Genomic DNA, 16,581 nt, shown 5'->3' on the forward strand with positions numbered 1-16,581 from the left:
GCAGGAGCAATCTTCCCATGCTCCTGCCCCATGCAGATCGCTCATAGAAAATGGCTGCCTTGAGCTCCCGTTGTAATCTCTCGAGACTACGGGAGCTCAAGACAGCCATTTCCTTTGAGCGATCTGCACAGGGCATGAGCGTGGGAAGATCGCTCCTGCCCCAAAAACCCGCTAGACCATCAGGTAAGGCTTAAGTGGGGGGCTAACAGGGCTTAAAATAGCCCCCCAAATTAAAATGCTTTTTTTGTTTAAAAATCGCAAATAACTGAATCCACGGATTCGGAGGGAGAAGTGTAATTGATATTTTCAAAGGTGGATGGGTGAGAGAGAACCACATTGTCTTGCAACATTCTCTACATACAATGATTGTAAATTTTTTTTCATATCAAATAACTTAAAAAAGATGATCCCTTTAGCAGCATTTCCTCTCCCCCCCCCCCCCCATAAAGGAGATCCATGCCTAATTTAGATGTGAGAATTTACACCAGGTTTCATCTGGTGTAAATCCTCATGCCCAGAGTTGGATGTGGATCTTGACACTATTCTATAAACAGCATGCACTTTGGAGTGCCATTTATTGAATAGCACTTAGCTTGTATTTTTTCAGCACCTTAATTTGAACACCATTTACTGAATGCAGTCCTAAATGGCTGCAATAAAATCTACCATTCATCACTAAATGTCTTTTTATAAATCTCTCGCCAGCTTCGTTATATGTTCTTATTTCTGTTGGGACAAATGGGAAAAGTTTAGATCTTTGAAAGTATAAATTAGGAATTCAGGCTTGAAATGGCTTATATATTTACAGTATACTGTCAAGCATTCTCAAATGTCAGTATCAGTGTAGGGTTGATAATTCACTGCAAGTGTGCCCTAAATTGAGATTTCTGTCTGAAAGAGCAAGTGTGTTGTCATGTATAAAGCATTTAGGTCAGTAGGCGAAGGGCTTTAACAACCTGGACCAATCAGAGCCTCAGGCCTCTCCCCGGATGCATCCGGGGAAGGGCTTAAGGCTCTGATTGGCTCAGACGCATAAGGCCCTACCCATAGGAGGGGCCTTAAACAACCTGGGTCAATCAGGATGCACCAGAGAGGGAAAGGCCCACCATTTTGAACAGATGGGCCAGCTGGCCGGAGGGAGTAAGCATCCCTCCAGCCAGCCATCTGAAAATAAGGTAAGAGAGAGAGGCGGTGGTTGTTGGAGGCATGGGGGGGGGGTTGCGTGATGACAGGAGAGTATGGCAACTCTCTTGCTGCCAAAGGGAGTTGAGGGGGTGGGTGATGGTTGGCTGCGGGAGAGATTGGGCATCTCTCCCGTTGTGGGAGGGAGTGTCAATTGGGTGGGAGAGATTGGTCATCTCTCCCGCTGCCGGGGTGGGGGTGTCAGTTGGCAACGGGAGAAATTGGGTATCTCTCCCGCTGTTGTGTTTTGTTTTATTTTTTCTGTTTATTCTGCGCATATGCCCATCATTATAACCAGCGATGGGAACATCCAAATTTAGTGAGTCTTCTCTACTATCCGCCAACCTCATCTGCATGAGCGTTTTTTGGAAAAATACTCGCTTTTTTAAAATTGCGATAGTAGCCCTTAGTGCTTACAAATTGGGAAAGTGTTTCTGTTGTTAAAGTGAGTGATCATCTGACATCAAATGATCACCAGATGGTGTGGCTTAATTTTAAGATAGGTGTACAGAGAGCTCATTCAAAAGTAAAGGTTCTAGAGTTGAAGAAAACTTTGTTCAGATGGGGAATTACATCAAAGAGTACTTGTCTTTATGGGAACCTCTGGAAGAAATAGGAAAATAGTGGGCTAAACTGAAAGGAGCCTTTGCAAGGGCAACAACCCATTTTTTTAAGGAAAATAAGAGGAAAGAAGGTTGCCTTGATCTCAAAAATAGTACCGTGTTTCCCCGAAAATAAGACAGTGTTTTTGGAGCCCAAGAAAGGCATTAGGTCATCTATCCCTTCCTCTCCTTCACCCCAATTCTTCCTCTTTCCTTTCCCCCACATGTGCAACATCTTTCCTCCCCTTTCACTCATCCCCTTGTGCCTTCCCTCTGCAGCATCTTTCTATCCCTCCATCTCTCCCATCCCGCTGTGCAGCAGAACCCTTGCCCAGCTTCCATCCTTCCCTCCTATCCCTCGTGCAGCAGAACCCTTGAGCTCCTGCCGCACAGCCGAACCCCTGCTGACCCTCCATCCTTCCCTTCCAACTGATCCCCACCGACCGCAACCATAAATACCTTCCAGCAGAGGAGCATCAGGCCAGCAGCACTCACAGGCTGCTTCGCAGCCTTCTCGCTGGGGCCTTCTGTGTGCCGCGTTACTTCTGTGGTAAACAAATTAATGGAAATGCTTTTAAAACAGAGAATGGTGAAGTTTATGGAATCCGGTAGATTACAGGACCAGAGGCAACATGGATTCACTAGAGGCAGGTCTTGTCAGACAAATCTGATCAATTTTTTTGACTGGTTGACCAGAGAATTGGATAGAGAGAGTGTGCTAGATGTGGCGTATTTAGATTTTAGCAAAGTATTTGACACTGTTCCACATAGGTATCTAATAAATAAGCTTAGTGCTCTGGGTATGGGCCCCAAAGTGAAGGACTGGGTCAGGAACTGGTAGAGTAGAAGGCAATGGAGGATAGTGGTCAATGGAGATCGCTCTGAGGAAAGGGATGTTACTAATAGTGTTCTGCAAGATTCGGCTCTTGGGCCTGTTCTTTTTTTAACATTTTTGAAAGCAATATTGTTGAAGGGTTGTCTGATAAGATTCCTTGAGTTTGGTATTGCTTGCAGTTTGAGTGGAGCTTGTGATAGGCCTCCAACCTTGTTCCACAGACAAAAGTCTATTAGGGGCATTATCAAAACACTAAGACGTTAAAAATAACCCCCCAGCATAAATCAGTACTTGGATGTCCTAATCGCCAGGACATCCAAGTGCCAATTTTTGAAACCATCTTTCTGGACATCTGTGAGGCATCCCAGACACTGTTCATCCAAAACTAAAGGAGAGCGTGTTGGAGGTGTGTTCTGGGCAGGCTTTGGGCTTACTTAGACTTGGATGTCTTGCGGTAATAATCAAACCTTTCCCAAGACAACCTGGATGAAACTTAGACATTCTGGCGCAGACCTGTTTGAAAAGCATCTAAGTGCCAAAAAGGAACCCAAACTGACCAGATGCCCACTGGAAGGATTATGTTATGACACCCCCTCCCCTCCCCCCCCACACACATACACACACTCCCCCAGTAGTCACTAACCCCTCCTACTCCACAAAGATCTGAATGAAACAGTACATAGCTTTCTCTAGAACAGCAGCACCTAGTATGGGAAAGCCTAGTAGAGCTGCACATACCTAAGGTGTCTTAAGTAACCTGGTAGAGGTGGACTCGTGAACCATAGAGAAGAGGGTCCTTGCCCACAAGCCACTCTTAACCACTATATTTATGGTAGGAAATGTGAGCCCACCAAAACCCTACTATACTGCTATATAGGTGTCACTTGCAGCCATAAGGGCTGTTGAGGGGGAGGAGATTTAGAGGGCTCAGCATAAATTATTAGGGGTATATAGTGAGATATACATCTGCCACTCTTTAGATGAAGGTCACAGCGGTGCCATTTAAGGTGCCCAACTGCTCTGTTGGTATGTCTGTGTGGCCAGTGCATAATGTTGGCCCTTCCCACATCCAAATGGTCTAGATTTGAACTTGGGACGTTTTTGTGGTCGAAAATGGTAAACAAACTTGGATGTCCTAAGATTGGACGTCCTAGAAATCAAGATGTCTTACTAGTTGATTTTTTTTTTTTAAACCCAATTTGGTGGTCTAGAGGAGTTACCGGTTTTGAAAATGGACATTTCTCCATCTCCAATTTTGGGCACCTTGTGAGAAACATCCAAAGTCAGACTTAGACACCCTATCAAAAATGCCCCTCTATGTCACTATGACCTCATTCCATAGTACTTATGCATATTCAGATATCTATGTCCCCAACCTTTTGGTCAGGATATTTTTTTAGAGGGGGCAAAGGGGAGAGGGTAAGAACAATGTATGTTTTTCTGGGCCTCTTAACTTTTCCTCACATGTGCTGCTTTTAAAGGTATAGAGCAGGGGTGCCCACACTTTTTGGGCTTGCGAGCTACTTTTAAAATGACCAAGTCAAAATGATCTACCAACAATAAATTTTTTTTAAAAACACAAAGCACATTGAAAGACAGAGAAAATGTTAATTATCATTCATATTCCGGGTTTTTTTTCAGAGGTCAAGGCAGATGACTCTATGCAATGTCACCTCAGTAACAACCATACGAAAATAGACAAATATACCCCCTCCCTTTTTACTAAACCGTGATAGCAGTTTTTAGTGCAGGGAGCTGTGCTGAATGCCCCGCGCTGCTCTCGATGCTCATAGGCTCCCTGCGCTAAAAACCGCTATTGCGGTTTAGTAAAAGGGAGCTATAGTGCAAAATATAGACAGCAGATACAAATTCTCATAACGGACACATTTTGATCACTAAATTTAAAATAAAATCATTTTTCCTACCTTTGTTGTCTGATGATTTCATGAGTCTCTGGTTGCACTTTCTTCTAGTGACTGTGCATCCAATATTTCTTTCCTTCTTTCAGCCTCCTGTATGCTTTCTCTCCTCCAGACCTCATTCTCTCCCCCAACTTTTTCTTTCTTTCTCCCTACCTCCTTCTTTCTTTCCGTCTCCCTGCCTCCTTCTTTCTTTCTTTCTCTCTCTCCATGCCCCCTTTCTTTCTGTCTCCCTGTTCCCCCTTTCTTTCAGTTTCCCTTCTTTCTTTCTTTGTCTCCCTGCCCCCCCTTCTTTCTGTCTCCCTGCCTGCTCCCTTTCTTTATTTCTCCCTGCTCTCCCCCAAGCCACTAGGTTTGCCACCACCGCCATCGGGGAACAGGCCACCAAGCCACCGCCGCCCCAAGCTCTCCCTGCAGAAGCATCGGGCTGACCAGCATTCCGCTCCCCGACGTCAAGTCTGACGTCGGAGAGGAAGTTCCAGGCCAGTCAGGCAGCGATTGGCTGGCCCAAAACTTCCTCTCCGATGTCAGAATTGATGGGGAGAGGAATGCTGGTCGGTCCGACAGTTCTGCAGGGAGAGCTTGGGGTGGCGGTGGGGGACGTCAGGGAGAGGAAGGCTGATCGGCCTGGCAGATCAGGACGGCAACATGAGTCTATCGACATATTGGGCACCCCTGGTATAGAGGCTTCTTAAGTAGATAAGATAACTCTGTTCAGCTTCTCCCCCCTCCAAAAAATGCCTTCTTACTTTTTAAAAAAATGAATGTCACATCTTGAATCAAAACCATTTGCAAAATACAACTCAAGAAAATATACAACCACCAACTCTCCTATAATCTACTGTTACTACTCACATTTCTAGTGAACAAAACTGGTTAAAAGAGTTAAGTGACTTCTGCCAATCAAAACACTGTGCTTTTATAGTCTCTAGAACCTTTTTGTGTTATGGAAACACAGAACTAAAACAAATGGTATCCAGCATAATGAATGGCTTTGTGCCCTATGAGTAGCAGTTCAGCATGTGGTAAGTGTGGCTTGGAAGTAGAGGGTGTCCGGATCTTAAACGTGGACACTGCCATTGTACACAGGAAGGATGGCACCATCAAAATGACAGCCTAGCAGGAGCCCCACACACATGGTGTTGCATATCCATTTCACAGTGCCTTGCCCATTTCACCACAAATTAGGGGTGGCAGGAACACACAGCACTGAAGTTCAAATTTAAGAGACTTAGATTCCTGTCCAAGCAGAAATAAAGAGTCATTGAGGCATCGACTTGTGGGTATAAAATACGGGATATGGGTGAAACCACCGGTAGAGAACGGAACCTGACTTCTTTACCCATAGGAAAACAGAGGCGTTGCCAGCAGTTAAAGCTGACTTCTGCTCGCCATCAAAAAGACAGATCAGGTTTTCTACAGTTTCAGTATTCAGAAACATCTGATGATAATCACAGTAATTGCGATTGTGTTTGCAGATATAATGCAACAGCATTAAAGCCGTGGTGAAAATCATATTAAAATAATTTACCAAGAAACTGTGCATGTGTGTGGTGTGTTTGCGGTATATGCTCTTGCATGCTTCTGTGTATGTTGTCTGCTCGTCTTAGTGATTTACACCTTCTGAAGCTAAGGCCACCTAAGGCATTTAGTACTTGAAGAAGCACTTGCTTTTTTAATTATTTCATTGCCATTCATGGGCCTGGCAGTCTTTTTTTTATTTAGAAGAGCTTTTTGCAGTAATGAACACCAATGCATTTATTCAGTGACGAGATAACACGTACATTCAGCAAGAGAATCAAGAATTGGCCAAGAGTAAATGGTTATAATTAGAATGACTTTCATGAGATATGTCTGAATCTTCCCAGAATAAAAATATATATATTTCCTGTTTGAAGATAAGCAGGAGTAATACCACTATTACTACTATTAATTATTTCTAGAGCATCATACGCAGTGCTGTACAGTCACAAAGGAGATAGTCCCTGCTCGAGTGAGCTTACAATTGAAACAATCAAGATAGACAAACAGGATGCCAGGGTAGGGGTTACAGTTATAGGGGATGGTTAAACTGCTGGCTAGGGTGGTGAGCAGAGAGGAGTAGGGTTATGAGTTGAAGGCTGCCTCAGAAAGGTAGGTTTTCAGTCTACTTTTGAATAAGGGAAGGGATGTGGCAGATGGACTCGGGTAGTTTATTCCAGGCATATGAGGCAGCGGGCTGAAAGGAACAAAGTCTGGAATTGGAAGTGGAGGAGAAGGGTACAGATAAAAGCAATTTGTCTGAGGAACAGAGTTCTCGGGGAAGTGTGTAAGGAGAGAGAAGAGAGGAGAGATACTGAGGGGATGCAGAATGAACACACTTGTAGGTTAATAATCGGAGTTTGAACTGTATGTGAAAGCAGATAGGGAGCCAGTGAACTGATTTGAGGAGAGGGGTGAGGTGAGTGTAGCGAGATTGGCAGAAGATAAGTCGTGTAATACACCAAGTCTTGGTTGCTCTGAGATAAAGGAATGTAGAGCAATAATTCACGAAAAGATATTTAAAAAAACAAGCTTGAAGATCAAGCAACATGAACTGGTACAACAAATCTCTCTCTGAGCTGCCTTCATTTTCTGTGGTTGATAGGAAAGTCTCTAGAAAACTGTAACAAACAAGGTAGTGCTATAGAAAACCTATAGAATAACTCTAATGATATGTAGATGTATAGAAGTGTATACAGGCCTGTGGGCGAGAAGATTGGGTTTGTTGGATAATGCAATCCATCCATTTCAATTACATCCCTTCTCCTACCCCCCCCCCCCCTTCTCTTCTGTTAGAAATCATGCACAGATTTTACTTGGATTGCTTTTCTGACACATCGCTGGGGATAGAAAAGAAAAAGGAAGTATTGAGCTGTCACTCATATTTATACCTCAACTATTAATCGGGTCTGTAAAGAAATTGGTAGCTGCCACTGATTGTTCTTGTACGTTTTCTCCCCCGAAGCTCGTTTTAAGTGAAACTTCCACTCAGCAAACTCAGAATGTAAGTTCAGCTGAACAGCAGCAGCTAGTTGAGTAATGCTAAAATGTAATTTTGAGTCATTTTCTCTAGAATGAGGAAAGTCGACACCAGGAAGTTTCATGCCCACAAGAATAACGTAGAGATGATTTTTCTCGGGCCAGAGTTATTGCTTGGGCTGCAGGCACACAGGATCTAGAATCCAGTTCAACCCGCTACGAATGTGGTGTGCTGTGGCCTAGTGAGAGAATGGAAGACGACTCTCACTATGGTGATGACCAGTGGTGGCCATGAATGGTGCACTCCAGACAACACATAGCCATGTCCCTTGGCCTCTCAAGAACTTCTTGAACCTCCCAGGTGGCTCATTTGTGAAGAGGAAAATTAAAAGAGATCAAAAGAGGAATAAAATATTTATCTCAATCTGGAAAAAAAAAATGCATCCATGGGTATTTCAGAAAATATACATCCAATGAGTTGATTCTCAAACTCAATGACCCTTTGAGTCAACTAGCTCATAGCTGATCTTTACCCTATGATCAAACTTATTGCTGTTTTAGTGTAGAAATTATTCCATGTGTGTTTTAGAACTATTATTTGACCCAGTATTCAAATATTGGGGTCTTTTTACATAGCCGTTTTTAGCGCGCGCTAAACGCTAACGCGTCCAGACTATAATGGACATGTTAGCATTTAGCATGCACTAAAATGGCTAGCATGCCTTATGTAAAAGGACCCCGTTGTTATCTGTATAATGGCAGCCGCTAAGTTGTCCTAGGCACATGTATTAATGCATAAATGATTAGCATATATGTGTTTTTGTATGCACTTACATATGTATATGCCGTTATGCTGCCTAAGCACTATTTTCATTATTACATGGCACATATTTGTAAGGGGGTGTACACAGGAAGGTGCATAGACAAGACATAGGGCTCCAATGGAATAGTATAAGTTATCCACGTCCCTGCCAAACTAAGGCTCTTGCATTTAGGGAAAGGAATTGGGACTTATATACCGCCTTTTTGTAGTTTTACAACCACAGTCAAAGCGGTTTACATACAAGTAGTTCAAGCATTTTCTCTGTCTGTCCTGGTGGGCTCACAATCTATCTAATGTACCTGAGGCAGTGGAGGATTAAGTGAAGAAAAAAGACAAAGCAAAAACACAACAGCAGGCGAGATGTTCAATCTCTCCCGCTGTCGACCAACAACCTCCCCTCCCCCCTACCCACACACCTGGAGCAGGAGAGATGCCGATTCTCTCCTGCTGCTGCGTGGGAGCAAACTGCTGGGCACGATGGACCATTGGTCTGACCTGGCAGCGGCAATTCTTATGTTCACTGATTGAAACATAGGCGCCTATCAAGAAAGTGTGGGGGGGGGAGGAGGAGGGCGCTACTGAGCCCGCAGGGAATGGCAGCGTGAGACCAGAGCTCCTGCACCCGAATCCATAAATCAATAAACTACCACGTCATAATCGGACTTCAAAGCACTTGAATATCGTGTGAAGTTTCTCCATAACTTGCCATTTGAAATTCGCTACGCTATATTACTGAAAATGGCTGATAAAAAGGTCAGTAAGAGGCACAAGCCGGAACCGACATCTCCTTCCAAGATGCCTTTGCCCGATAGTAATGCTAATTGTAATCGGGAAATACTAGCAGAGCTAAAAGAACTTAAAGAACTGGCGACAGAAACTAAAGCGGAGACGATTGAGATTAATGAAAAACTCACGACACTGACTACGGAATTCAACTTGCTGCAGACCCGTGTTGATACTCTGGAAAACAAAATGGATGCAACAACCAACATCGTGTCTGATCTTCGCTGGCACACTCACCGCATTACCGCTCTGGAGAAAGAACTGGAGGACAGTAACAACCATTCGTGTCGCTGTAATTTCAGAATACTAGGGATCCCGGAAGGATCTACAGATCGTGATCTTATTAAATACTTAGAGACCTGGATCCCGAAAGTACTCGACCTCGCCTTTCAGAAGGATTTCGAAATTGAGAGGGCTCACCACGTACCTCCTTTCAAAATCCCACCGATCGATATCCCAGGCCGATAGTAGTAAAACTGCTCAGATATCAGCAAGTTCTTGACATAATGCAGCGAGCCAAAATCCGTGCACCAGTGAAATACGAAGGAGCCACCGTAATGTTTTTGACGGACCTCAGCAAAACTGCACACTGCTGTAAGCAATTACTGGCGTATAGGCCTCAACTAAAACAACTCGACGCCAAATATGGGCTCCTTTACCCAGCCAGAATGAGAGTAACCCTAAACAATCCAACAAAAGACTTTACCAACCCTGAAGATCTTGCCACTTACATCGAACAGCAGTCTCCGACTCCCATCAACCAGGTTTGACTTTGTGATGAAGCACTTGTTTTGTTTGTTCTCACGAATAACGACAGAACTGCATGTCATGGTGCACCACCATTTCTTTGTTTCCTTACGGCATGTTCTCTTACACTTGGACTGTTTTATAGTTTAGCTGCATGTGAACTTCACACTTGATTCTAAGTAGTTTATCACTGTTTCATAATGTTTCATGTTCAGGGTGCTCTATCCACTGCACTCCTTGACTGCTGTACAAGCTGCACTCACTTTAAGATTCTAGGATGTTTTCATCGTTGTTTTGCGGTGTTATATTAAGCTTGCTGTTAGCTATCTTATCCACCATCTTGCTTTTTAGCTATCGATGTGTATATACATGGATTACTTGATCACTGTCTTTTTGTATTGATGAATATTATTCTGAATTCTAGTATCGGTACATGTAATGACACTTAAAATCATCTCTTTAAATGCCAAAGGGCTAAATAATAATATCAAACAGAAAAAAATACTAATGTACCTAGAACAGATTACACCTGACATTATCTTAATCCAAGAGTCACACTTAGATACGATTGCATCAAAGAACTTAAAGGTAACCTGGGCGCTACCAACATATTTTTCTCCCGCGATAGGAAAGAAAGGAGATGTGATAACTATTGTTAGGAACCAACCTGACTTAACTGTAATCTCCTCTTCTACAGATTTGAATGGGAGATGGGTCAGGATCACATTATCCCGTGCTCAGCAGAAATACACTATATTCAATATCTACGCCCCGAATATAGACAATCCTGATTTTTTTCATGAAATCTCAGCTTCCATTCTCACAGCCTCTGATACCCGTATTATTTTTGGAGGTTAACTCAATCCTTGACTCAGTAAAAGACCGCAAATCCATGGTTGGATACAAAAAACAAAAACATGGTTCGCGTTGAAACAAATGATTGAGTCTTTGCATTTAAATGATATTTAGAGAACCGTGCATCCAACCCAGACTGATTTCACTTCTTTTCGCATCCCCATTTGTCCTACTCAAGGATTGATTACTTTTTCATCAGCAACTCATTAATTTCAGATATTGCTGAATCCATCTCTGATCATGCTGTTATCATCCTAGTGGTGAATATCAACAAACCATCCTCACCACCCAAACAGTGGAGATTCAATTTAGCTCTTCTACAAGACTCAAAATTTACAGAACATATTAAATCCGCTATTACTGAATATTTTGCATTCAATAAGCCAGAGTATAGTACATGGAGCTGCTGGTGGGATGCCTTTAAGGTATAAATTAGGGGTTCAATTATCGCATTTGTGGCAGACAAACATAAATCTCAGAAACTAGAACTGATGAATTTAGAATCAGACATTAAAATTTTGGAATCCCTTCACCAACAAACACCTTTAGATATTGATATATTAAATAACCTAGGAAAACTAAAATTTCAATATAATGTCAAACTGAGTAAAGCTGCAGCTAACGCCGTTTTTCAACAATCGGCTTCGTATTTTGCAGAAAACAACAAATGTGGACATTTGTTAGTTGCTTTTTTAAAAACAAAGGAAGACAAATCAACTATAACCAACATCATTCTGACTGATGGAACAGTTCTTACTGATCCAATGGATATATCACAGACTTTTATGACATACTATCAAACCTTATATACTACTGAATTGACTGCGGACAAAGTAAACTTTACCTTTTTGGAAAATCTCCCACATCCCAAATTAGATTCCTCAGATAATGAAAATCTTGACCTCCCACTCTCGATAGAAGAATTGTCCCGAGTCTTGAATTCAATGGCACTCAAGAAAGCTCCCGGTCCTGACGGCCTTACGATGGAATTTTATAAGGAATTTCAAGATGTATTATTGCCTCATTATCTACAATATCTTGAACATCTCGTAACCTCGGGCGATGTCACAGGTTCATTTATAGAAGCAAAAATTATTGACTTGCCAAAACCTGATAAAGATCCAAACATTCCTAATTACAGACCTTTGTCTCTAATAAATGTAGACGCCAAAATATTTGCCAAAGTGTTGTCAAGCAGATTACAGAAGATCATTACTAAACTTATTGAACCTGACCAATGTGGATTTATTACTGGCTGTTATTCTTCAGATAATACTTATACATTTTCCAATATTATATCACAAGTACAAAAACAGCTACATACCTCAAAACAGCAGTTACTGGCTGTAGGCCTTGATGCTGAAAAAGCATTCGACAGAGTGGAGTGACCTTTTTTTGTTCCAAGTTTTGACATGGTTTGGATTTTCTCCTGATTTATACAGAAAATTAAAGTACTTTACACTTCTACTACTATGACTTGTATAAATGGGTCTCCACACTACATTAGATATCAATAAGACTAGGTTATTTAATGTGTTAATGTCATTAGCTATCCAAAATATTCTTTATAATTGGAAAGACCTGTCTAATGTCGAATACCATACATGGTGGAATAATGTATGTTTAACTGAAAGAAACAATAGCCTTTCTACCTATGCACTTATATGGGATCCATTGTTACGTTACTGTGACCCTTAGTTAGCTCCTGGCTTGTGTCACCTGTTTACCTTATTTTTCCTGCATTGTAACCTTAAATTTTATACTTTGTGAACTAGATATATCCATGTATATATATTGTTAGTATGTATTTAGACTATATAGACTGCTTATGTCTACACCTCATACACTTGTTACTTCCTGTTCTTATTCTTTTAAAACTCAATAAACATTTTTGAACTTAAAAAAAAAAGAAAGTGCGATTCTGTAACAAGGCGCCTCTAAAAATTTAGGCGGTCTTCAAAAAAATAGGCGCTATACATGTTAGGCATGGGCGTGGCTATGTGTTAGACGCCTTCTTACAGAATCGCTGCTCTTAAGCGTGCTTAAGCGCTTGCATGGGTGCCTAACTTTTAGTTGTGCCTAGAACTGGCCTATCCAAAATAGATGCCCAAATAGGTGCCGCTCAGCGCGATTCACTAAACAGCACCCAATTTTACTTGAATCGCGCTGAACAGTTTCTAAGTAGGCGCCTAACTTTTGGGCGCTTATTATAGAATTTTCCCTTAAGTGTCTTGCCCAAAGTCACAAGGAGTTGCAGTGGAAATGAATAGAAGTAGAACAAAACAATAAGGGAAAATATGCTAACCTTAATTACTTGTCTAATTTAATACATTCTTGATTAACTTGTGAAGGCAGAATTTTCTTCCTTAAGTCAGAAAATAGCATAACCAAAACATGGCAACCCTACTGTTTAATCCATTATAACAAAGCTTTAACATTACAGTTCTTGAGTAACACGATTAATTCTGTACAACCAAGCAACAGTGACTTCTTTTCATCTATTATACTATTGTCCCTTGATATTTCAATTTTGAAGATCCATTTGGGATCAGGTAAACAAAGTAATGGAAAATCCAGTGGCACTAACATATTATACTGTGCTATTTGGCACTTTGATGAAAGCTAAAAGTAAAATATCATCTCATAATAATAAACTTCTCTTTATTATGACAGGGGTTGCAATACAGCTTATTTTAAGGAAATGGAAAAACTGGGATAGATTGAACTATACCTTTTGGTGGGAGTCTCTGTGTCACATTTTTAAAATGGAACGTACTATGGCTATACTACAGGGACATTACAAAACCTTTCTGAAGATTTGGGAGCCATTGACAAAATTTTGCAAAGAATGATTGTTGATTTTGCCCTTTGGTCATGCATGTCCAGGGTGGGTGGGTAAGAGGGAGGGTTGGAAAATATTTTTTAGATTCTTTAATTTGAGTGTAATTTTTGAATATGAGTAGGGGGGTATATCTATTTGTCATAGATTACAATTTGATTGATTTTAAGCACTTTTATAGTAAAATACGATTGTATAATATGTTGCACTTATGTATGAATAAAGATAATTAAAAAAAGAATAGTTTACAGGAATCTTTAAATCAGCACTACAAGCAACTTGAACATGTGGAGGGGCATTTCCGATAGAATGTCTAAAAGTCTGAGTTTGGATGATTTGGGAAAGACATCCAGAAATCCAATAGAGAAAATCTCCATTCTCAAAACAGCAAGACATCTAGCTTGCTTTTTTTTTTTTTTTTAGAATGACCTATTGTATACATTTTAGTCCTTAGTATGTCTATCTTTTTTTGGCCATTCTCAAATATAAAGACGTTCAGATGAAAAACACACAAAAGCAAGTTTTTTGTCAACTAACGTTCTTAGAAAACTGTCACAGCTAGCTGAGCATTCTTATTTATGTATTCAATTTCCTATACTGTTATCCCAAGGGAGCTCAGAATGGTTTATGCATATTTATTCAGGTACTCAAGCATTTTCCCTGTCTGTCCTGGCAGGCTCACAATTTTATCTACCGTATTTTCACGCAGATAACGTGCACCCGTGTATAACGCGCACACGGGTATAGCGCACAGAAACCACGATATTATGTATAAAAACTTCTGTATACCGCGCTCACGGGTATAACGCGCATGCTGCCCGACTGTCCTTTCGCCCGCCCCGACTCTCCTCTGGCCACCCCGACTCTCCTTTCGCCCACCCCGACTCTCCTCTGGCCACCCCGATTCTCCTTTCGCCCTCCCCGACTCTCCGTGCGCTGTCCCGACTCTCCGTTTACCCGCCCTGCCCTGCCCCCCCCGGCAGGACCACTCGCACCCTCACCCCGGGTTGGGCCCATGTGCCTCAGGCCACACCCCCAGGTGGGACCTAAGGCTCCAGGGCCTATTCTGATTGGCCCACGCGCCTTAGGCCCCACCAGTAGGCGGAGCTTTGGGACGGATGGGCCAATCCGGCCTCATTCCGTCGTTGGCTGCCTGCCGGACAGGCGGGTTTGGCTCCCGTCTGTCCGGCCAACTACCAAAGGTACGGGGAAGGGGGGTGGGGGTGTCGTGGGGGTCGGCCAGGGGGGTCGCGGGTCGGCTGGGGGGGCGGTCGGAGGTTCTTGGGGGGGCGGTCGTTGGAGGGAGGGGGGTTTGCGTCGAGGGCAGGAGGGCCTGGGATCCCTCCTGCCCGTAATGTAGTGCGGGGTGGGGGTAGGGAGTCGCCGTGGCCAGGAGGGTTTGGGCTCCCTCCTGGCCCGATATTGTCGGGGAGTCGGCCGGGCAAGAGGGCTTGGGCTCCCTCTTGCTCCGATCGCGGGTGCGGGTGGGAGCGCGTGCGAGCGGTCGTTCGGGGTGGGGGTGCGAGCGGTCCTGCTGGGGGGGGTGAATCGGGCGTCGGGCGGGGTGGGAACTATGTAGAAAAACTTTTGTATACCGCGCTCACGCGTATAACGCGCGAGGGGTATGCGCGGTAGGTAAAAACGCGTATAACGCGCGCGTTATATGCGTGAAAATACGGTAATGTACCTGTGGAAATGGGGGGATTAAGTGACTTGCCCAGAGTCACAAGGAGCAGTGGGGGCTTGAACCCACATTCTCAGAGTACTGAGGCTGTAGCTTTAACCACTGCACCACACTCTCCCTCGGCATAGTAGAAGGATTACTGCAGAGAATGTCATATTAAAAGTCCCAGGTACAGCTGTCACTTTAACTTGCTTCTATTGTATGGTGAATCCTCCAAAACCCACCCAAAACTTATTGTACCTACCTGTTCACCACAGCAATAGCCCTTATGTCTATAGGTGTTTTCTCATACTGGGTCGCAATGATACTCTGTGACTGTACATTGAGTACTCAGGATTTCACTTTAAAATATAAATGTTACCTAGTATTTGCAACATGTTTCATCAACAACAATAAAGGATTATTATAAGTCTCTCATTTTTTGATAGTCTTTCTTGTCTTTGTTTTCTGATTTGCTTCTATAGGCTGTTCCACCACCCAACTTTGACATGCCAGTTTCTATCCCAGTGACGAACCCGAACAGCTTGGTATACAGTAATCCAGTCAGTTCACTGGGTAACCACAACCTTTTGCCATTGGCCCACCCTTCTTTGCAAAGAAATAGCATGTCTCCTGGAGTGACACATCGGCCACCAAGTGCAGGTAACACAGGTATGATTTGTTGAGTTTTTCTGGTCGAAAAATGAAATGAAAGGGTAAATTCTTGTGCAATCATTTTTACCCCCACAGTATGAGTTTTACTCAATTCCACCCCTAACTGATTGCATGTAAGGAGAGTTCTGGTTTAGCAACACACCAGTTACAGAGATTCTCTGTTCTAACATTAGCAAAACATGCAGAACCGAGACTAACATAGGGCTAGATTCACTAAGAAAACCAATTGTGTACTGATCAGCTTACGACCCCTTTGCAGCCCAATTTCCCTTCGACCCGATTCACTAACCTCTATCCCAATCATTTACAGGTCCGATCTGATCCTCCCATGCAAATCAGTGAAACCCAATGCAAAATAGCTAAGTGATTGATTCACTAACAATTGCTTGGCTATTTTGAATCGGGTTTTACTATTGTCAAACCCGTCTGCTGCAGACCTGTCAATAACTGTGTAGGGCATCATCTAAATAACAAGTAACTATGTTACCGACAGGTCTGCCTGTCTTTTTTTATTCATTTTTTTTTCCATGGCACAGATATTTTGCGTGTGTTACATGGGAGGGGCCTGAGGCACCTGAGCCAATCAGGGCCTTAGGCCCCACCCTGTGCATCACATGATGCACCAGGACGTGGCCTAACACCCACATTCGCATGGAGG

The 16,581-nt window shown here is 42.8% G+C and overlaps 1 protein-coding gene across 12 annotated transcripts in view; it reads left to right on the forward strand.

Moving 5' to 3' along the window:
• The window catches only part of MEF2C (myocyte enhancer factor 2C), a 498,913-nt gene that overhangs the window by 383,246 nt on the left and 99,086 nt on the right, over positions 1 to 16,581 (forward strand). For 9 of the 12 annotated variants that reach the window (XM_033921515.1, XM_033920672.1, XM_033921247.1 and 6 more), the window contains one exon: positions 15,734 to 15,920. In XM_033921515.1, the coding sequence (XP_033777406.1) occupies positions 15,734 to 15,920 (187 nt within the window). The remainder of the gene's footprint in view (positions 1 to 15,733; positions 15,921 to 16,581) is intronic. The other 3 variants (XM_033920997.1, XM_033921423.1, XM_033921158.1) reach the window with 1 other exon arrangement.

This window comes from Geotrypetes seraphini, chromosome 1, assembly GCF_902459505.1.
Source record: "Geotrypetes seraphini chromosome 1, aGeoSer1.1, whole genome shotgun sequence".
NCBI lineage: Eukaryota > Metazoa > Chordata > Amphibia > Gymnophiona > Dermophiidae > Geotrypetes > Geotrypetes seraphini.